At 42.5% G+C, this 20,099-nt stretch overlaps 1 protein-coding gene across 4 annotated transcripts in view; it reads left to right on the top strand.

Moving 5' to 3' along the window:
* The window catches only part of VPS13B (vacuolar protein sorting 13 homolog B), a 1,297,298-nt gene that overhangs the window by 1,072,949 nt on the left and 204,250 nt on the right, over positions 1-20,099 (top strand). For 3 of the 4 annotated variants that reach the window (XM_073550458.1, XM_073550457.1, XM_073550459.1), the window contains exon 40: positions 4,150-4,346. In XM_073550458.1, coding sequence (XP_073406559.1) covers positions 4,150-4,346 — 197 coding nt within the window. Of the gene's footprint in view, positions 1-4,149; positions 4,347-5,778; positions 6,030-20,099 lie in introns of those variants that run through there. The other variant, XM_073550460.1, reaches the window with a different exon arrangement.

The following is a 20,099-nucleotide window of genomic DNA, read 5'->3' as shown; positions in this document are numbered from 1 at the left end:
CCCTTACACATCTGAGTGAGGGTTGGAATCTCTCGATATTGTCCAATATTTGTATGATATGTATGAGGGTTTTTTTCTTCATCATGATGAACTTACTTAAGTCTCTTGCCAAAAAATTACATATAAAACAGCAGTTTTTTCCTGCCCCCCCCCCCAAAAAAAAAAAACAAAAAAAACCCACCACCCTCTTATACCAAAACATTAGAATTCACATGTAAAGTCCAGGGTGCTATACCTTTATAATCTTCTTACACAGTAAGAAAGTTGTGAACCGAGTTCCCTTGCTATGACATACTGGAGGGTGAATTCAATTCGACACAGGTCAAAGGGTGCGATTTTGCAAGTACGCCTCTGCTGCATTAGATTCATGTCTTTTAAACCAAAGGCTGTCATCACTGCTTTCCCTCAGTGCAATTGTAAGCGTAGATATAACCTACTCCAACCGTGTGAAGTGAGAAATACACATGTGCCGTGTTCTGTACAGAAATACTTCAGCTAAAAAGAATAAGAAATAATGCACACTGCTTTCCATGTTTCCATGTTTTTTTGGATCTTCATCAGAATTGTAATGGATTGATTTAACAGATTGCATCAAATCCGATCAAGAATCACTTTTCTCTAAATTGTTAGATACCATCTTAGCCTTTTCAGGAGGAAGTTGAATGTAAGACCTGGAAGGCTCTTGTGCTTTTACTATGAGTTGTTTCCAGGCTGAACTTGGCAGGTACATCTAACAAAGGAACCTGCACTGACCAGAACATAAAGTAAGCAACGCGGAGTAGCGGAGATCTCTCTACATCTCTTGTCCAAGGAAAGCAGGAAGCCATTTCTTTTCATTACCTTGGAGATGGGTTTGTCTTTAAGTATCTCTGTTGAGCTGTATGTAAAAGAAAAGCTTGAGAAATAGCTTTTGACATGTGACTTTTGTCAGCTCCGAGTTACCTTCAGCAGGACTGTTACAGATCAGTGTTAGACAAAAAAGCCTGGGACCAGTTTACTGTTTCCCTTGCCAAGATTCCTCTCGTCTTAAGGCATGCACGTATTGTTTTTCTTCAGCTGAATACATGGAAGATTTGTGTTCGGAGGGAGCTGGCCACAGAACAATAAAAGAGAGTAGAAACACTCGACAAGCAAGCAGTTTATTCATCCTCAGGAAGCTAGGCTTATAATCTCAGCATGAACTGGCGTTCTCCACCTCCTACAAGATTATATTGTGTTCTGCGTCCACGTCTTCACTTAGGTGGCCCAGTATGAATAAGATGAAACGCACACACTTCCTGTCTTCAATGTACATCTAGTAATACGGTAGTTGTTACTGGAAGGAAAGCCATGTTCTCTCCAAGGCAAGCCCACCCTGCGAGAACCGCAATCTGAAGAAGTTCACGATAGAAGTAAGGTTATTAATAAAGGAATAACAAAAACAGTGACCTCTCCAGAGAATACGCGGCTTATTGCAGAACCGTCCAGCTGTGTGCCTTTCTATATTTACACTGTGAGGTTTGATGAGTTTCATCCTTGATCTCGTAACAGGTGCTCCATTCTGGAACGCTCCGATACGGCCATCATCAGTCAGTCCATTGTTACCCGTGTTATTACACACTGCAGTCTGCTGCCTCGCTACTTCTTTCTTTGACCCATTGCGGTGAAGGGATCCTTCCTGAAATAGTTAGTTTTTATTGCTAAGGGTATGACCCAAGGAAAATGTGAGGTTGAGAAGACAAGTATGGTCAGTTGTAGGAAGATGATAAATGTATTTTTAGTAGTTACACCCAAAGCCCTTCTTCCTCACCAAACAAAGGCTATGTGTGAGCCTTTATTGGATAATACCTTCTCATTGTACTGTTAGATTTACACGTGTGCAGTGTTATTTATATGAGTGCAGACATTTGTTCTCCAGATTTCTTTAAAGGGATTCAAGTAGGAGATATTGGCTTCAGGATCCAATGATGATCAACTTGCTTTATTATGGCATCACAAAGCTGCAACAGCAGCATCGTTTCTACCCCTATTATATGTCTGGGTCTTTGTCAAGATAATACAGGAATAAGCAGCCCTTCTATGTAAACTCCTTGCAACCAATCAGCAGCTCTCACTTCCTTCAGATGTATGTGATACTTCCAAAGGCAGGGAGAGTGAAGCCAGCACTGATTGGCCTCAGTAATTGCTTGACAAAACTATGTCATGCAAGCCCTGGGAGGGCCAGTGCTGACAACGCTGGCACCGGAGAGGACTATGTGTTATTTTACAAGGAGAAACATGGGATTCAGAAGGGATTGTCCGAGTAGTGGACAATCCCTTTAGGTTTATAAAGAAGAACCAAATTATGAGAGACCAGCCATTTCCATATTCGTTGTCATGGGGTTGTTTTTCTTTCTCCCGCAGACCCTTTAATATGTAAGGCTTTACCGTGTCTATCTTGGTTGCTCCATCTTTTCTCCATTTTCTCTTATGATTTCTTTACCTTTTCTCTCTGATCGCTTCCTCGTCCTTTGTTCTTTTTATGATTATTTCTTAAAGCAGGCTTTTGCTATGTAATCTAAAGACAGATTGAGGCAGGGATTAAAACAGATTTCAGCAATGCTGCTCTTATGAAGCTTCTTTACTTGCAATGATTGTTTTACCGGCTGGAGCTTTTCATTGCTGGATACAGCAGCATGTGCCTCCTGGTCCGACAACGCCACCTACTGTGATGAGCAGCTCACTGTCTATGGACATTGTATGTACAGGGCCTGGTGTGGGAGGGGTTAGCTTTCTCAGCTCTGCTTCATTCTTTTTCTAAAAACTCTGTGTCAGAACTGCTTCACCCTGTATACTAAGTGATACATTATTGGATTCAGCTTCTCTTACATATATTACGCAGCTCTCAGATGAGGTAGCAAAAACCTGCTGACAGATTCCCTTTATTACCTTTCTTCCCTATAATGGTTTCCTCATCCTTCTCTGTTCTCTCTCTCACTTTATGATTGCTTCGTCATCCTTCTTTGCTCTTTCTGTTTTATGGTTTATTCATTCCTATCCCTCTGATAGTTTCTTTTAGATAGAACTTAATCCCTCTCCTCTCACACTGATGGCTTCCCCGTTCCTTCTCTTTTCTTTCTCTCTCTCTTTGGTTGTTTATCTCTTTCTCTCTGATGGTTTCCCCATCTCTGTCTTAAGTTATTTTTTCATTCATCCATCCCTTACTTTATCGCTCGTGATTTCCCAATTCCCCTCTCATTTTTCAATCTTTTTGATGTTTTCTTTATTTTTGTGCTTTCCCTCTATTATTTTTACCTCCTGTTTCTCCTCTGTCTTCTTCTAACGGTTTTTCTATTCTTTTCACTATATTTCTCTTTCCCCATCCCCCTGGCAGTCCCATTTTTTCACAACTTTAGCTTGCTATCATGGCTCCTAAGATGTGCCCTGTATTCTCTGCAGTATTTTTGCAAAAAAAAAAATGTAACTATTAAAGTGCTGCAATGCGTTGTTTTTGAATTCAGCCCCAAAATTTATGCTAGGCTCAAAAGACTCTTGGCTTACAGTGTTTTATCAAAATTTATTTTTATGATGAAGGTAGACTTATACTATGAAGGGTCGTAATCACCCACTACACAATAATAACCACATAACAGGAAGGAGAATACATCACCATATGTAGTGCCATGTAAATCCATATGGAATATTTATCTTGGAGAATCTATGTGGTGCTCTGCCATTATGGCACACGGCCCGTCAGTGTGCACTATTCGGCTTCTTACAGGTAATTGCACACCCATGGACGGACAGACAGATATAGCTGTTGTGTAACATTTGAATTTAGTAATTCTCCATCAGGAGAAGCTTTAACATAAGTGACGACTCAGTAAGCCAAAGTTCCACTATTTGAACACAACGTGACATTTTGTACAATTTGTTATGCTTCATGATTAGCTATTTTATGTTCAGGAATGTTTTTCTTTTCTATTCTTTTCCTTGTTTAATATATTCCATTGTGAGTCATGCCGCTTTTCTGAGTCACTTTATAATAATGATTTCTATGTATGGTTGTGTATTTTTCATATTTATTTATTTAGCTTTCACTGAGGTCTTTTAAGGCAAGATTTGCATATTTTTTGCATATTAAACTCTAAAGCTGAAATAACTGGAATTTTCATTGGTTTTTTTTTATAGATCCCTTGTAGCCTTGAGTACTGGGATGAACTCCAGCGGTCATTTGTTGCCTTTCGAGAGTTCAGTCTGTCAGAGAGCAAACCATGCGAGCTTCAGCTGCCCAGCATTGCCACGGTCAGCGACCAGAAGGAGCTTGTGTCGTCTCATCTTTGGAGAATTGTCCTGAATAGCAATGCAAACAGCATGGATGACCAAAGGTAGAGCATGTTGTATGTAGATGTGATTATTGTGGCATAATGGGATCAACCAAACATATTGTTGGATAGTAATGTTGTCATTATACACACATACTATATGTATCTTATGTAAAATATATTCTACACAGCACAAAGTATAAGAACACCAAAACATTAAATATCTGTGCTTGTTGAGCGTCTCTTTCCAAAGCCACAATATGGACATCCTTAGACATGTGAATGAAGGTTAGTCACTACATAGATTTGACGGCTAGTCTACATAGGTTAGTCTACATAGACCTGGAGTCTTAAACCTACTTAGTTATTGCTTGGTTTGATGTATTTCAATTGCAAAGAAAGGAAAAAGTGCATCATCGCCAATGGTATTCATCATCCAGGACTTGAAAGATTCAACAGGATCTTTCAAACTTTTTCAATCACTCCGACCAAACATAAAGTCTTTCTGTGGAGTTTGTTCTCCAGATCATTCTTTAGTAAGGAGAAGATTCACATTTTGGCATTACCTTTAAAATTTTTGGAACTCACACTACCCTATTTCCTGCATCCTGTCACTAGCTTTATATAATTCATGCCTAATAATGACTCATGTCCTCATGAAGACCTCCCATGTGCATACTGAGAATGGCTAGTAGCGTTACATATAGTGACTGCAGAGAAGACTTCCTGTCGTGTGGGCTCTTGTTCAGTGTTTGGAGAAGAAACAAATTGTCTCATGCACTTACCTCTGTCTAGGATAGGCATTCCTCCTCATGTGTTTGCCATTGTGACATGGTAGTCATGCAGTTTATGGTCTGGGGGCAGTGTCCCAATCCAAAGACACCATAATAGGAGGTGCTGCGGCATGTTACAGCCCAACTTCAGATGGCAGAGGAAGGGGGAGCTGAGCGGAAAAATTACTATAGTTTGGTAGTGTCAGTCTCTGCTGCTTTCTTCTAGGCCAGCAAGCTCAATGAAGGTTCCGTGTTGGATAGGCTTCCAGTCCAGCTTAATTCTAATCCAATGTGCTGAGTGAAGTCACCATGTTGTAAAGGCCCCCCTTCATGGCCTTTTCTAGGCCAGAGTGCTTAGTGAAGGGGCCATGATAGAAGCATTCTGTCCTGTCTTTCTTCTAGGTCAGCATGCTGAGTGAAAGTGCCATTTAGGAAGGGCCTACGTCCTGATTTTCTTCTAGACCAGCATGCTGAGTGAAGGCAGCATGTTGGAAAGGCCCCTGTCCTGACTTTTTGTAGGCAAATGTGCTGAGTTAAGATGCCATGTTCAAAGGACCTCCAAATTGGCTTTCTACTAGGCCAGCATGTTGAGTGGAGGTTACATGTTGGAAAGGCCTCTGTCTTGGCTTTCCTCTAGGCCAGCATGCTGAGTGAAGGTGCCATGTTGGAAGATCCTTCTTACTGATCCTGCAGCTCCTTCTCTTTTTTCTTTTTTGCTATAGCTGGGGCTGAATAACTCTGGCTCCTGTCCTGATCACAAGTACAATGTTGAATGCAAAAGAGCAGACTATATACCCAGGATAAAGTATATTAATGACCAAGAGCAAAGCATCTGTATGTCCTCTTCACGTGTCGATCAGGCCACAAACCCGTATTATTCATATATTTAATACAAACTGTTAATTTGATTTGAAAATGTAATTCCCTACACAAGGTAATTAACTTCCACTGCCTGTCAATAAAATCAGACATGTCAATCCTTTCACATCCTCTTGCCATTGACTTCTTTTTTTTTTTTTTACAAAATCCTGATCCTATTCTCAAACAGATCATAAAAAAAGAAGATTCAGAACTTTTGGGTCCTTCAACAAAAAAAATCTTGTCAACAGGATTTGACAGGAGTAGTTGGATGACATGTTGCTGTGATTGATGCTCCAGCACTTTAGCATTAGTTCAAAAAACGGGTTTTCCTACAATTAATATGTATCACCTATCCACAGGGTAGGTACTGAATGATAGATGGGGGTCCTATCACTTGGACCTGCGTCAGTCACTACTGTGGAGGCGTTAGGTCTCCTGTTTCTCGTCCTCCGCGTGATCACAATAAGGAGGAGTTGATATAATATGCCAGACTGGGCTCTGCATTACCATTCCATACAAACACCTTAAACGCCAAGAGTAAGTAGCATTACGGGAATACATGCATATTTTGTTTTATATGTCATTGTCACTGGTAATCCTGTTCTACGTTCCCAAAATCTGCCATGTTTTGTCAGTGAACATTTTGTTCCGCTCTGGTCATTCAGTGTAACTTCCAATAAACTCATGTTCCAAGATCACAGCTTTCTGAGCCTGTATGGTAAAGTATGATAAAGAATAGAGGAATGTCAATAGATTTATTAAAACCTCCTTCTGGTATTAAGACGTCTGTATACTTAGTAAACAACACAAAATTAATCCATTTGGAAGCCATTTGGTAGAGAAGTTCCCAAAGCAGATATCTCGCCCTTCTCCAGTTTCTCAGTGGAGATGGAAAGAATTATTTTTTCTACTCATATTTGTGCTGGGGTTTGGAATTGACAGTGAAATTAGTCACGCTGCCGACCATCCACAGAGCTAGTCAACAATACAAATGTCTCCTCTGGTTCTCAGTATTCGGCTGCATTGGGCTTGTTTGCTTCCATCCTGTTTCATGTGCAAAAGAAGTCAGAGATATCAAGAGGATCTGGAAAATTGGAAAAGCGGATCAAAAAATCAATAACGAAATTAAACATCTGCTTCCCATTAATTGGACAGAACTGGGACCGGTTTCTTGATGTTAATTGTGAAAGAATGTATTCTTGTCATTGAGAAGTTAAGTGTTTCAGACAGGGTTAATTCTTCTGAATTAGGGACCTCCACAAAATTACCTTTGTGGTCAACTTGGCACCACAGTAACGTGAATACTGTGGGAATGTTAAATGTTGCTCCTTCTAAGTCCGCATATTTTTCCTTTGTCGAACTGTTTGACATTACAGCACCAGGGAGTGCAGCGTACAAGTATATTTCTTCCTAAAGTAAGTTTAAAGCAATGAGTGACATCTAATGGGTTTGTCTTATTGCTTTGGATATTTTATTAAGTAATGTTTCATATATGTAAATATACTTATTTTGACTTTCTTTGGTAATGTTTGGCCATATTCTTATTGCTGTCTTTTATCTATCTATCTATCTATCTATCTATCTATGTATCTATCTATCTATCTATCGATATATATATATATATATATATATATATCTATATATATATATTTTAGGGATTCGACTCGCTCCAGAGCAGCGGGAGTCAATCAGGAGGCACGTTCCTTTAAAAGTTCATAGCGTTTATTGCTTCATAACCCATTAAGCAGCACATAACATAAGGCATAGCCTTTAGCTCAGGCGAAAGCAAGCATAAATGTTCATTATTTCAAGCTCAGTCCTGGAGCCTCAGCAAAACGCAGGAGGCTTATCCCTCCTCACATACAGCCAATATGCATAGGCCTCAGCGGGTCAGCAGCCACAGCACGTGGTCTTTAGGAAGGTAGCACACCTTCCTCCACCTAGGCCTGCCGGGACCTTCCACATGGCCCAGTAAGATCCACGCACTCTCTCTCATGTGACCTACCCTGGCCACCTAATATGGTCCGTAGCCACGCCCACCTGGTCACATGGCTGTGACCTCATCACAGGTCCTACAAGCATTCATACACTCTATTAAGGCGTTCTAGACACCGCCCCTAGGTGGGTTTGTAGGTAGCTGGTCTCCCCCGTCTCACCAGCTACCTGGAAAGCTCTCGCTGACACAGTGTAACAACAGCTCAGCAGTGCCTCTGCTGATCAACACACATATTTAAGCTTCCATCCCAAGGCCACCTACCTTGGGATACATAACGGTCATTCAGCATCCTATACCCATTACCACAATGGATATGCCTGTAGGTCCGTCCTGGGACACCCACAGAGCGCCCCCTAGCGGACATAGTGGTCACTACACCATATATATATATATATATATACTGTATATACATATATTAACAGAGCAAAAGATATCATACCTGCCAAAGGTCATTAATCATAACATCAAAATTAATGGGCAACTCTCCATGAAATTGAACCTATAAAGAATACTAGAGTCATAATGCCCCAAAGGGAGACTAGGTTGTACAAAAAAGTCTCACTACTTTAGCCATAAAAACTATTATTTTATTGAAAATTTGCACAATTTCACAATACAAAACACAAAAAGTCAGAATGAGTGTATCTCCAAGGTGGAAACACATAGGGAGAACTATAACAGGCACAGGTTTATACATACAAAAAATGTCAGGCTTTTGGGAGGTTTTATAGGGGGAATAAATTTCCTCAATTAAGGAAACCACTCCTCATGCCCATACTAGGGATTACATAGGATCATCCATGCATCAATTCAAAATTAGAAACTGTCTGTAAATAAACATCCAGAGAAATTCCACAATGGCCAAAGAGGAGAAGGAATTCTATATGAATGGGATATACCCAGGTTTCCATGCGCAAGTGCTAAACCCCTGCCATCCACAACCAAATACCTAATAAAGTGCAGTTTATAGTGCCATAACGTGCATCACCTCACCCGTGTGGGGTCCCAGTACACCTCTCCTTTGCCCGACACGTTTCGCCCGGCAGGGCTTCCTCGGGGGGCTGTGTGGTAGCTGTTTTTGCCACCTGCATCCTTTATATAGGGATATTAGGAATTAAAAATGTGGCGTGCGCCATCTTAGAAGTCACGCATGCGCAGAAGGTCTCCATGGTCCCGTCACGTCACTTCCGGCTATCCCGGAACCCAGCGCGCGTCAGCTCATCGGCCGTTGTCATGACTGCGCAGACACACAGCGGGGCCATGTGGATGACTTCAGCGACGCAGCAGGTAACCACTGTGCATGTGTCAAGAGGCCAAGGCAGCTGATGGAAGTAAATTAGCCACATGATCATTACTTACGCAATGCCTGGCTGAAAAAATATATGTTAAATAGCCCGACAGAACTTTTGACCCCATGTTATAATCAGTAAGTTTAACAGGTGATCTGTCAGTCATTCAATTAAACCAGCAATGGCGGGCTATAAGTACAACGGATTAATGGATTTAACCCCATCCTAATCGCTCTAAACAGTGCAAAAACAACACATAGGTAGGCAAATAAAAACAATTAATTACCATAATTACACCAATACAGGAAAGGGGTTATAAATACATTCAGGAGCTCAATAACCGAATGGAGATAAATTTAACCCCAGACTATTATCTATGAATAAAAACATACATAATAGGATACAATATCATAGAAAAACAAGATGCAAATAAGGCTCCACAGAATATATTGATGGCAAATCATTTCCAGGGCTGCGTATACATCTTCCAAATCTCTTTTTCACTTCTTCATTTCCCAAAATATGTGCAGTCAGGAGATCATAATATATCAGGAGATGATAACCTCATTAGGACAACTAAAAATATAAAATAAAAATTAAAAAAAACATGCACATAACATGCAGGTTGTTTAAAAAACGAGAAAAGAGCACAATTAGAGAAAAGGTGTGAAGGATAATTGCTCATTAAGCCCCAACAGGGACATTGTGCCCAGGGTCACTATCCACCGACACTCAAGTTGTGCCAATGCTTTTTTGAAGTTTCCTCCCCTGGCGCCACAGTGAATGCGATCTATGCCTTGAACTGAGAAACCAGCCGGGATTGAACCATGGCACAACTTGAAGTGCCGAGAGATTGCCTTAAAGGGAAGGTGCCGTGTTTTTTCATAATTTAATGTAAAAAAGAGAATAGTATAAAAAGATATTGTCCCCTAAGCTTGACTCAGTGGTGTGTATGGATTTTTTTTTCTGTAGTAATGCAGCCACTGGGGGCTGCCATCTTACCTCTCTGGCTGCTGAACGACACTTTCCATGCTCATTTACGGCAGTCCCTGGACATGAGACAATAGTCGGCTGCCGACCCTATCTCTTTCATTGCAGCTGCATCAGGAGTGAACTGGCCATGCCTCTGTGGGCAGCTCAATTCACAGCTGTAGGTGTGGCCAGGCGCCATCTTATTAGAGCCCAGTGCTTTTCTTTTAGCTTCATTTACACTCTATTGCAAGCCCTGGATGCTGTACTGTTCCAGCATAACAGGGCTTGGATGTTCACTCTGCTCATACCAGCTGCAGGAGAGGATACAGGACGAGCTCCTGGACACCAAGCTACTCTTTCCAAGACACACGGCCAGCTGCTGCCCCTCCTCTTGCAAAACATAGGAGGAGCTGCTCCCTGCTGTTTCAAAACACTTGGCAATCTGCTGGACATCTAATCCTCTCCTGTGTAATACTGACTGCTGAGCCATGTATCTAATCCTCTCCTGTGTGATACTGACTGCTGAGCCGTGTATCTAATCCTCTCCTGTGTGATACTGTGTGCTAAGCCGTGTATCTAATCCTATCCTGTGTGATACTGTCTGCTGAGCCGTGTATCTAATCCTCTCCTGTGTGATACTGTCTGCTGAGCCGTGTATCTAATCCTCTCCTGTGTGATACTGACTGCTGAGCCGTGTATCTAATCCTATCCTGTGTGATACTGTCTGCTGAGCCGTGTGTCTAATCCTCTCGTGTGTGATACTGTCTGCTGAGCTATGTATGTAATCCTATCCTGTGTGATACTGTCTCCTGAGCCGTGTATCTAATCCTGTCCTGTGTGATACTGACTGCTGAGCTGTGTATCTAATCCTATCCCGTGTGATACTGCTCTCCTGAAATACTCTGTGCTGCTGTCACCCTGCTCCTCCGCCTTATATCTCCCTCTGTGACCTCCCCCATAGACCAGCACACTGCTCTCCTGAAATACTCTGTGCTGCTGTCACCCTACTCCCAGAATCCTTGCTGCCTGCAATCCTCGGTGACCGAAGACCCCATTCCTCTCCTCAGATCCCGTCCTGGCGATGTGTGAAAGCGAGGCGACAGGGGCCTGATATATGGTGGAAGGAGCAGGGCGACAGCAGCACATAGTATTTCAGGAGAGCAGTGTGCTGGTCTATGGGGGGCACCCTGTTTGGTGCCAGGGATTGTACATAGAGCGCTGTGTTTTATACACATGGATGGACCATCTGCTTGTCTGCTCCACAGAAATCCAGGAAACATTTCTGCTGATTGATGACCTGTCCTGATCCAGACTTTGCATGCAAAGACAGTCAGTAACTTTGCAGGCCCCATCAAAATGGCTGCTCACTGTGTTCCTAGATGCCATCCTCTCTTTTCTCTTAGCAAACACCCAGAAGGGGAGGAGAGGAGTGACACCACACCCATGTCAGCAGATTCCGTCCATAATTACTGCAGTGCAGTAATGTGAGCTAGTTGTACACTAGGTTTTTGTGCCAAATTTCAGTAGCTGCTCCCCCTAGTGTTAACAAGTGGAAATGCCAAACTTTTTAAAATTATTTTTCATATTTTACAAAATTAAAAACATGATAATATTTTTTAAGAAAATGTAAACATTAATTCTTAACATTTTTTCAATTGCTGAAAAAAATTTTTTTGGATGGCACCTTCCCTTTAAGACAAGAAATATCCGTAGAGTCTTTTGACGCCACTATGTCCCTCACGTGTTCGCGTATGTGGACACGGAGCTCACGGCATGTTAAACCAACGTAAATTAAATTACATGGACATACTGCATAATACACCACGTATTTTGTACTACATGAGATGTAAGACAATATCTGATATTTGTTATTGCCATCAGCTGACTTAAATGAAGTTGCTCTACAGACATTTGCACAGGCTCGACACGGGCCACATGGAAAGCAACCCTATCGCTTTTTTGATTGTTGTGACCCAAAGAAATCCCTTGGGGGGGTTGCCACATAGTGGCTTCTGACTAAAAGATCTTTAAGGTTCTTGCCCCTTCTGGCTGTCATTAATGGATATGGTGGTAGGACCTGATTCAGCGATGGGTCAGTCTGGAGTACTGGCCAATGTTTCCGCAGGATCTGACGCATATTATCCCACTGATCGTTAAACGTAGAGATATATCTTAATGTAAAATCCTTTTTATCATTTTTACTTGCGTAATCAGATCCCCCAAGAAGTTGGTTGCGGGGAGTCCCCCGAGCCTGATGGTAGCCTCTTTTAATGCACCGGTTACTATAGCCGCGCTCGCTGAATCTGGAGCTCAGGTTACAAGCCTGGCCCTCGAAGGCCCCATCGGTAGAGCATACTCTCTTCATACTCAAGAATTGCCCAATGGGCACTGCTTGAATGGTGGCTGGAGTGTGGGCAGACGTAGCATGTAAAAGCGAGTTGACCGAAGTATCCTTACGAAAGACATCCGTCTGTATTCGGCCCACACCATCCACCATTATTTTGATGTCCAAAAAATCTATCTCATGAGGATTAATTTTGTACATGAGTTTTATGTTTAAATCATTTCTATTAAGCTCACTGATGAAGTCCACAAAGCCAGACTCAATGCCTTGCCAAATAATAAAAACATCGTCTATGAATCTAAACCAGCACTGCGCATGGGACGCGGCCTGCACGCAGCCCCCAAAAATTCCCCTCTCCCAGTGCCCAAAAAGAGGTTAGCATACGACGGCGCACAAGCCGCGCCCATCGCAGTGCCCCGTTGCTGCAAAAAAAAACTGTCTTTGAAAACAAAAAAGTTGTTTGTTCAAATAAATTCAAGGAGCTCCAGAATCAGCGAGCATAATGTGGTTTCATAGCTACTCGAGCTCAGGAAGAACCCCACTGCCTCCAGGCCGTCCACATGTCTGATGCTCGTGTAGAGCGACTCCACGTCTACTGTTGCCAAGTGCATATCTGGATCAAGAGACAATCCGTCAATCTTCCTCAGGACGTCCGTTGTGTCTCTGACATAGGAGGGTAGTGCCTCAACCAAAGGTTGTAAATAAAAATCAATAAACTTGCATACAGTGTCACAAAGCCGTCCAATGCCAGAGACAATCGGACGTCCCGGGGGTGCAGTTGGATTCTTATGCACTTTAGGCAACAAGTAGAACATGGGGATAATTGAATTTTCCACCAAAAGCCCATAACAGATTTTCCTAGGTATAATCCCTTGCATAGCAGCCTCATCCAAAATTTGAAACAACTGGACAGAGAATTTTTGAATCGGATTTTAGGCCAACTGAATGTATGCCTCCCGATTCCTCAACTGCCGGAATGCCTCCCTCTCGTACATAGCAGATGGCCAAAGTACCACTTTTCCCCCCTTATCGGCCTGTTTTATAACCATACCTTTAAGATCCCTCAACTCCTTGATGGCATCACGTTGTGCTTTAGTTAAATTCACATGGTCCATTTTAGCAGGGAGTTTTTTAAGGTCTTCCAGAACCAATTTATTAAAAATATCTACCTGCGGGCAGGTATATATATATTTATTATCTTGGCAGTCACTTGATGTTTGTTTTGACTGTTTAGACAAGGGTTTCTGTTGGGTACTCTATTTAGTACTCTAAGAGCACTAAGGTGTAGTCTTTTCAGCTATTATTTATCACAGACTGTTACATTAACACGTTTCATTGTGTAATGCAAGAATTCTACCGAATAGGCACTTTATCGGAAGACGCAAAGATAAAAGCTCTAGCACAGTGTTTCTCATCTCCAGTACTCAAGACCCACCAACAGGTCAAGTTTTCAGGATATCCTTAGCATTGCACAGGTGATTTCAATACCTGCTCAAGCATTAATTCCATCACCTGTGCAATACTAAGGAAATCCTGAAAACGTGACCTGTTGCTGGGTCTTGAGGACTGGAATAATAATAATAATTTTTATTTCTATAGCGCCGACATATTCCGCAGCACTTTACATTTCAGGGGGGACTTGTACAGACAATAGACATTACAGCATAACAATAATCACATAGATTATAACAGATACCAAGAGAAATGAGGGCCCTGCTCGCAAGCTTACAATCTATGAGGAAAAAAAGGGAGACACGAAAGGCGGGTGGTAACAGTTGCCCTGATTGTATGGACCAGCCATAATGTTAAGTGTGTAACAGTACAGACGCAGAGGGCTAATGGATGCATAAAGCATGTGGGAACATGATGCGGGGAACCTGGTTATGGTAGAAACTTTTGGCTGTGCCACATAGGGATAAATTAGGCTAATGTGTTGAGGCGATAGGCCAGTCTGAATAAATGCGTTTTCAGGGCACGCTTAAAATTGTGGGGATTGGGGACTAATCGTATTGACCTGGGAAGTGCATTCCAAAGAATTGGCGCGGCACATGTATAGTCTTGGAGACGGGAGTGGGAGGTTCTGATTATTGAGGATGCTAACTTCAGGTCAACAGCAGAACGCAGGGCGCGGGTAGGATGGTATACTGAAACAAGGGAGGAGATGTAGGGTGGTGCTGAGCCATGAAGAGCTTTGTGGGTGAGGGTAATAAGTTTGTACTGGATTCTGGAGTGGATGGGTAGCCAGTGTAATGACTGGCACAAGGTAGAGGCATCGGTGTAACGATTGGCGAGGAATATGATCCTGGCAGCAGCATTCAAGACAGATTGGAGGGGGGAGAGTTTGGTAAGAGGGAGACCGATTAGAAGAGAGCTACAATAGTCGAGTCGAGAATGAATAAGAGAAACAGTAAGAGTTTTTGCGGAGTCAAAAGTAAGAAAAGGTCGAATTCTAGAAATGTTTTTGAAGTGCAGATAACAAGAGCGAGCCAGTGATCGTATGTGGGGGGACAAAGGAAAGCTCGGAGTCAAGCATGACCCCAAGACAGCGGGCATGTTGCTGGGGAGTAATAGTGGAACCACACACGGAAATGGCAGTGTCGGGTATAGGTACATTAGTAGCGGGAGGAAAGACAAGGAGTTCAGTCTTTGACAGGTTCAGTTTCAGATATAGTGAGGACATGATGTTAGACACAGCGTTTAGACAATCGCTGGTGTTTTCTAGAAAGGCAGGCGTGATGTCAGGAGAAGAAGCATATAATTGGGTGTCATCAGCATAGAGATGGTACTGGAAACCAAATCTACTGATTGTTTGACCAATAGGGGCAGTGTACAAAGAGAAGAGGAGGGGGCCTAGGACTGATCCTTGAGGAACCCCAACAGTAAAAGGAAGATGAGGAGGAGGAGCCAGCAAAAGATACAGTAAAGGAGCGGTCAGAGAGATAGGAGGAGAACCAAGAGAGAATGGTGTCCTTGAGGCCAATGGAACGGAGCATAGTGAGAAGGAGCTAATGATCCACAGTGTCGAATGCTGCAGAGAGATCCAGGAGAATTAGCATGGAGTAATGACCATTTGATTTAGCTGTTAGTAGATCATTAGAGACTTTAGTGAGGGCAGTTTCAGTAGAGTGTAAAGAGCGGAAACCGGATTGGAGAGGGTCGAGAAGAGAGTTATCAAAGAGATAGTGGATAAGATGGGAGTGGAACCAGGCGTTCCAGGAGTTTTGAGATGAGGGGACGTTTAGAGACAGGTCTATAGTTAGCGGCACAGTTTTGGTCGAGGGATGGTTTTTAATCCCTTCACCCCCAAGGGTGGTTTGCACGTTCATGACCGGGCCAATTTTTACAATTCTGACCACTGTACCTTTATGAGGTCATAACTCTGGAACGCTTCCATGGATCCCGGTGATTCTGACATTGTTTTCTCGTGACATATTGTACTTCATGTTAGTGGTAAAATTTCATTCAAATAACTTGCGTTTATTTGTGAAAAAAACGGAAATTTGGCAAAAATTTTGAAAATTTCGCAATTTTCCAACTTTGAATTTTTATGCCCTTAAATCACAGAGATACGGCACACAAAAAACTTGATAACTAACATTTCCCACATGTTTACTTTACATCAGCACAATTTTGGAACCAAAATTTTTCTTCGTTAGGAAGTTATAAGGGTTAAAAGTTGATCAGCGATTTCTCATTTTTACACCACCATTTTATTTTTAGGACCACATCACATTTGAAGCCACTTTGAGGGGTCTATATGATAGAAAATACCCAAAAGTGACACCATTCTAAAAACTGCACCCCTTAATGTGCTCAAAACCACATTCAAGAAGTTTATTAACCCTTTTGATGCGTCACAGGAATTTTTTTGAATATTTAAGAAAAAATGAACATCTAACTTTTTTTCACAAAAAAAATACTTCAGGTTCAATTTTTTTTATTTTACCAAGGGTAACAGGAGAAATTGGACTGCAAAAGTTATTGTGCAATTTGTCCTGAGTACGCTGATACCTGATTTGTGGGGGGGGGGGACTGTTTCGGCGCATGGCAGAGCTCAGAATGGAAGGAGCGCCGTTTGACTTTTTCAATGCAAAATTGGCTGGAATTCAGATCGGACGCCATGTCACGTTTGGAGAGTCCCTGATGTACCTAAACAGTGGAAACCCCCTACAAGTGACCCCATTTTGGAAACTAGACCCCCCAAGGAAATTATCTAGATATGTGGTGAGAACTTTGAACCCACAAGGGCTTTACAGAAGTTTATAGCGTACAGCGGTACAATTAAAAAAATCATATTTTTTCCACAAAAATGATCTTTTCACCCCAATTTTTATTTTCCCAAGGGTAACAGGACCCTAAAAGTTATTGTGCAATTTGTCCTGAGTACGCTGATACCCCACATGTGGGGGTAAACCACTATTTGGGCGCATGGCAGAGCTCGGAAGGGAAGCAGCGCCATTTGACGTTTTTGGCTGGAATTGAGATCAGACACCATGTCGCGATTGGAAAACCCCTGATGTACCAAAACAGTGGAAACCCCCCACACAAATGACACCATTTTGGAAACTAGACCCCCTAAGGAACTTATCTAGATGTGTGGTGAGAACTTTGAACCCCGAAGGGCTTCACAGAAGTTTATAACATACAGCCGTACAATTAAAAAATCATATTTTTTCCACAAAAATGATCTTTTCACCCTCAATTCTTATTTTTCCAAGGGTAACAGGACCCTAAAGTTATTGTGCAATTTGTCCTGAGTACGCTGATACCCCACATGTGGGGGTAAACCACTATTTGGGAGCATGGCAGAGCTCGGAAGGGAAGCTGTTGTGAGTTCATTTTCCCCTTCACTACTGAGGCCCGAGTAACTCCCTCTTCTGGTGAAGAAAGGTAGTGAGCTTGATTGTCAAACACCTGGGGCTGATGATGATGACTGGCTGAGTGGAGTTAATGACTGGATATAAGGCTGCCGACGCCCTTCTGGCCTGCGGGTGATTTCTCTGTGGACTTCTAGGAAACCAGTCTGATTCCTGCTCATCTAAAGCTAAGATTTCTGCTTTGCCTTTTTGCATTAGTGTTTTGTTTTCCTTGCTTTTCTGGATTCTGCCATTCCCTGCTGGGGTGAGCTGAATCTCCTTTTGCCTGTTGCTCTGTCTTCAGAATATTCCTGAGTGCTGACATAGCTTTTTGAAGCCTAGCGTCTTCAGGGCCTTTTTTACTGTCAGTTTGTTGGCTCTTATTTTCATAGGGTTTTTCACGGATTGCAGACAGCAGCCTTCCTGTCCTTTCCTGTCTAAGCTAGCGTGGGCCCCATCTTTGCTCAGTCTATCTTTCTGTCTGTGTTTTGTTCTTTCTTCTTGCTTCACCGTCATTATATGTGGGGGGCTGCCTTTTACTTTGAGGTCTGCTCTGGGGCAGTTTAGATTTCCCTTTTTGTCTTTAGGCTATGTAGTCCTCCGGCTGTGATCGAGGGGCCTAGGGCATCGTAGGAGCCCCCCACGGCTACTGCTAGTTGTGTTGATAGGTTCAGGGGTCTGCAATCCGATAGCTGCCAACTTCTCTGGTTTTCTGGACTTAGCTAGCATTTCTATTTTTGCCTCCTACGGTGACTCAATCATAACAGGAAGCAGCGCCATTTGACGTTTTTGGCTGGAATTGAGATCGGACACCATGTCGCGATTGGAAAACCCCTGATGTACCAAAACAGTGGAAACCCCCCACAAATGACACCATTTTGGAAACTAGACCCCCTAAGGAACTTATCTAGATGTGTGGTGAGAACTTTGAACCCCCAAGGGCTTCACAGAAGTTTATAACATAAAGCCGTACAATTAAAAAATCATATGTTTTCCACAAAAATGATCTTTTCACCCTCAATTCTTACTTTTCCAAGGGTAACAGCACCCTAAAAGTTATTGTGCAATTTGTCCTGAGTACGCTGATACCCCACATGTGGGGGTAAAGCACTATTTGGGCGCATGGCAGAGCTCGGAAGGGAAGCAGCGCCATTTGACGTTTTTGGCTGAATTGAGATCGGACACCATGTCACGATTGGAAAACCCCTGATGTACCTAAACAGTGGAAACCCCCCACAAATGACACCATTTTGTAAACTAGACCCCCCAAGGAACTTATCTAGATGTGAGGTGAGCACTTTGAACCCCCAAGGGCTTCACAGAAGTTTATAATGCCAGGGCATGAAAATAAAAAAATCGTATTTTTTCCTCAAACATGATCAATTAGTCCCCAATTTTTTTATTTTCCCAAGGGTAACAGGAGAAATTGAACCCCAAAAGTTGTTGTCCAATTTGTCCTGAGTACGCTGACACCCCATATGTGGGAGAAAACTACTGTATGGACACACGTCAGGGCTCGGAAGGGAAGTAGTGACGTTTTGGAATGCAGACATTGATGGAATGGTCTGCGGGTGTCATGTTGCCTTTGGAGAGCCCCTAATGTACCTAAACAGTGGAAACCCCCCACAAATGACCCCATTTTGAAAACTAGACCCCTTAAGGAACTTGTCTAAATGTGAGTTGAGCACTTTGAACCCCCAAGGGCTTCACAGAAGTTTATAATGCCAGGGCATGAAAATAAAAAAATCTTATTTTTTCCACAAACATGATCAATTAGTCCCCAATTTTTTTATTTTCCCAAGGGTAACAGGAGAAATTGAACCCCAAAAGTTGTTGTCCAATTTGTCCTGAGTTCGCTGACACCCCATATGTGGGAGAAAACTACTGTATGGACACACGTCGGGGCTCGGAAGGGAAGCAGTGACGTTTTGGAATGCGGGTGTCATGTGCGTTTGGAGATCCCCTGATGTACCTAAACTATTGAAACTCCCCACAAGTGACCCCATTTTGGACACTAGACTCCCCACGGAACTTATCTAGATGTGTGGTGAGCACTTTGAACCCCCAATTGCTTCACAGAAGTTTATAACGCTCGGACGTGAAAATAAAAAAATCATTTTTTTCCACAAAAATGATATTTTTGCCCCCAATTTTTTATTTTCCTAAGGGTAACAGGAGAAATTGGACCCCAAAAATTGTTTTGCAATTTGTCCTGAGTAGGCTGATACCCTACTTGTGGGGGTAAAACACTGTTTGGGCGCATGGCAGAGCTTGGAAGGGAAGGAGCACCATTTGACTTTTTCAACTCATAATTGGCTGGAATTGAGATCAGACGCAATGTTGCATTTGGAGAGCCCCTGATGTGCCCAAACAGTGGAAACCCCCAATTCTAACTCCAACCCGAACCCCAACACACCCCTAACCCTAATCTCAGCCCTAACCCTAGCCCTAACCCTAATGGAAAAATGGAAATAAATACATTTTTTTTATTTTATAATTTTTCCCTAACTAAGGGGGTGATAACGGGGGGTTTGATTTACTATTTATGGCGGTTTTTATGTTTGGCAGCTGTCGCACGCTAAAAGACGCTTTTTCTTGTAAAAATAGTTTTTGCATCACCACATATTGAGAGCTATAATTTTTCCGTATTTTGACCCACCGAGTCATGTGAGGTCTTATTTTTTGCGGGACGAGTTGACGTTTTTATTGGTACCATTTTCGGGCA

Source organism: Dendrobates tinctorius, unplaced genomic scaffold (assembly GCF_039654945.1).
Source record: "Dendrobates tinctorius isolate UK_male_01 unplaced genomic scaffold, ASM3965494v1 ptg000165l, whole genome shotgun sequence".
Lineage (NCBI taxonomy): Eukaryota > Metazoa > Chordata > Amphibia > Anura > Dendrobatidae > Dendrobates > Dendrobates tinctorius.
This window is presented reverse-complemented; position numbering and strand designations above follow the sequence as displayed.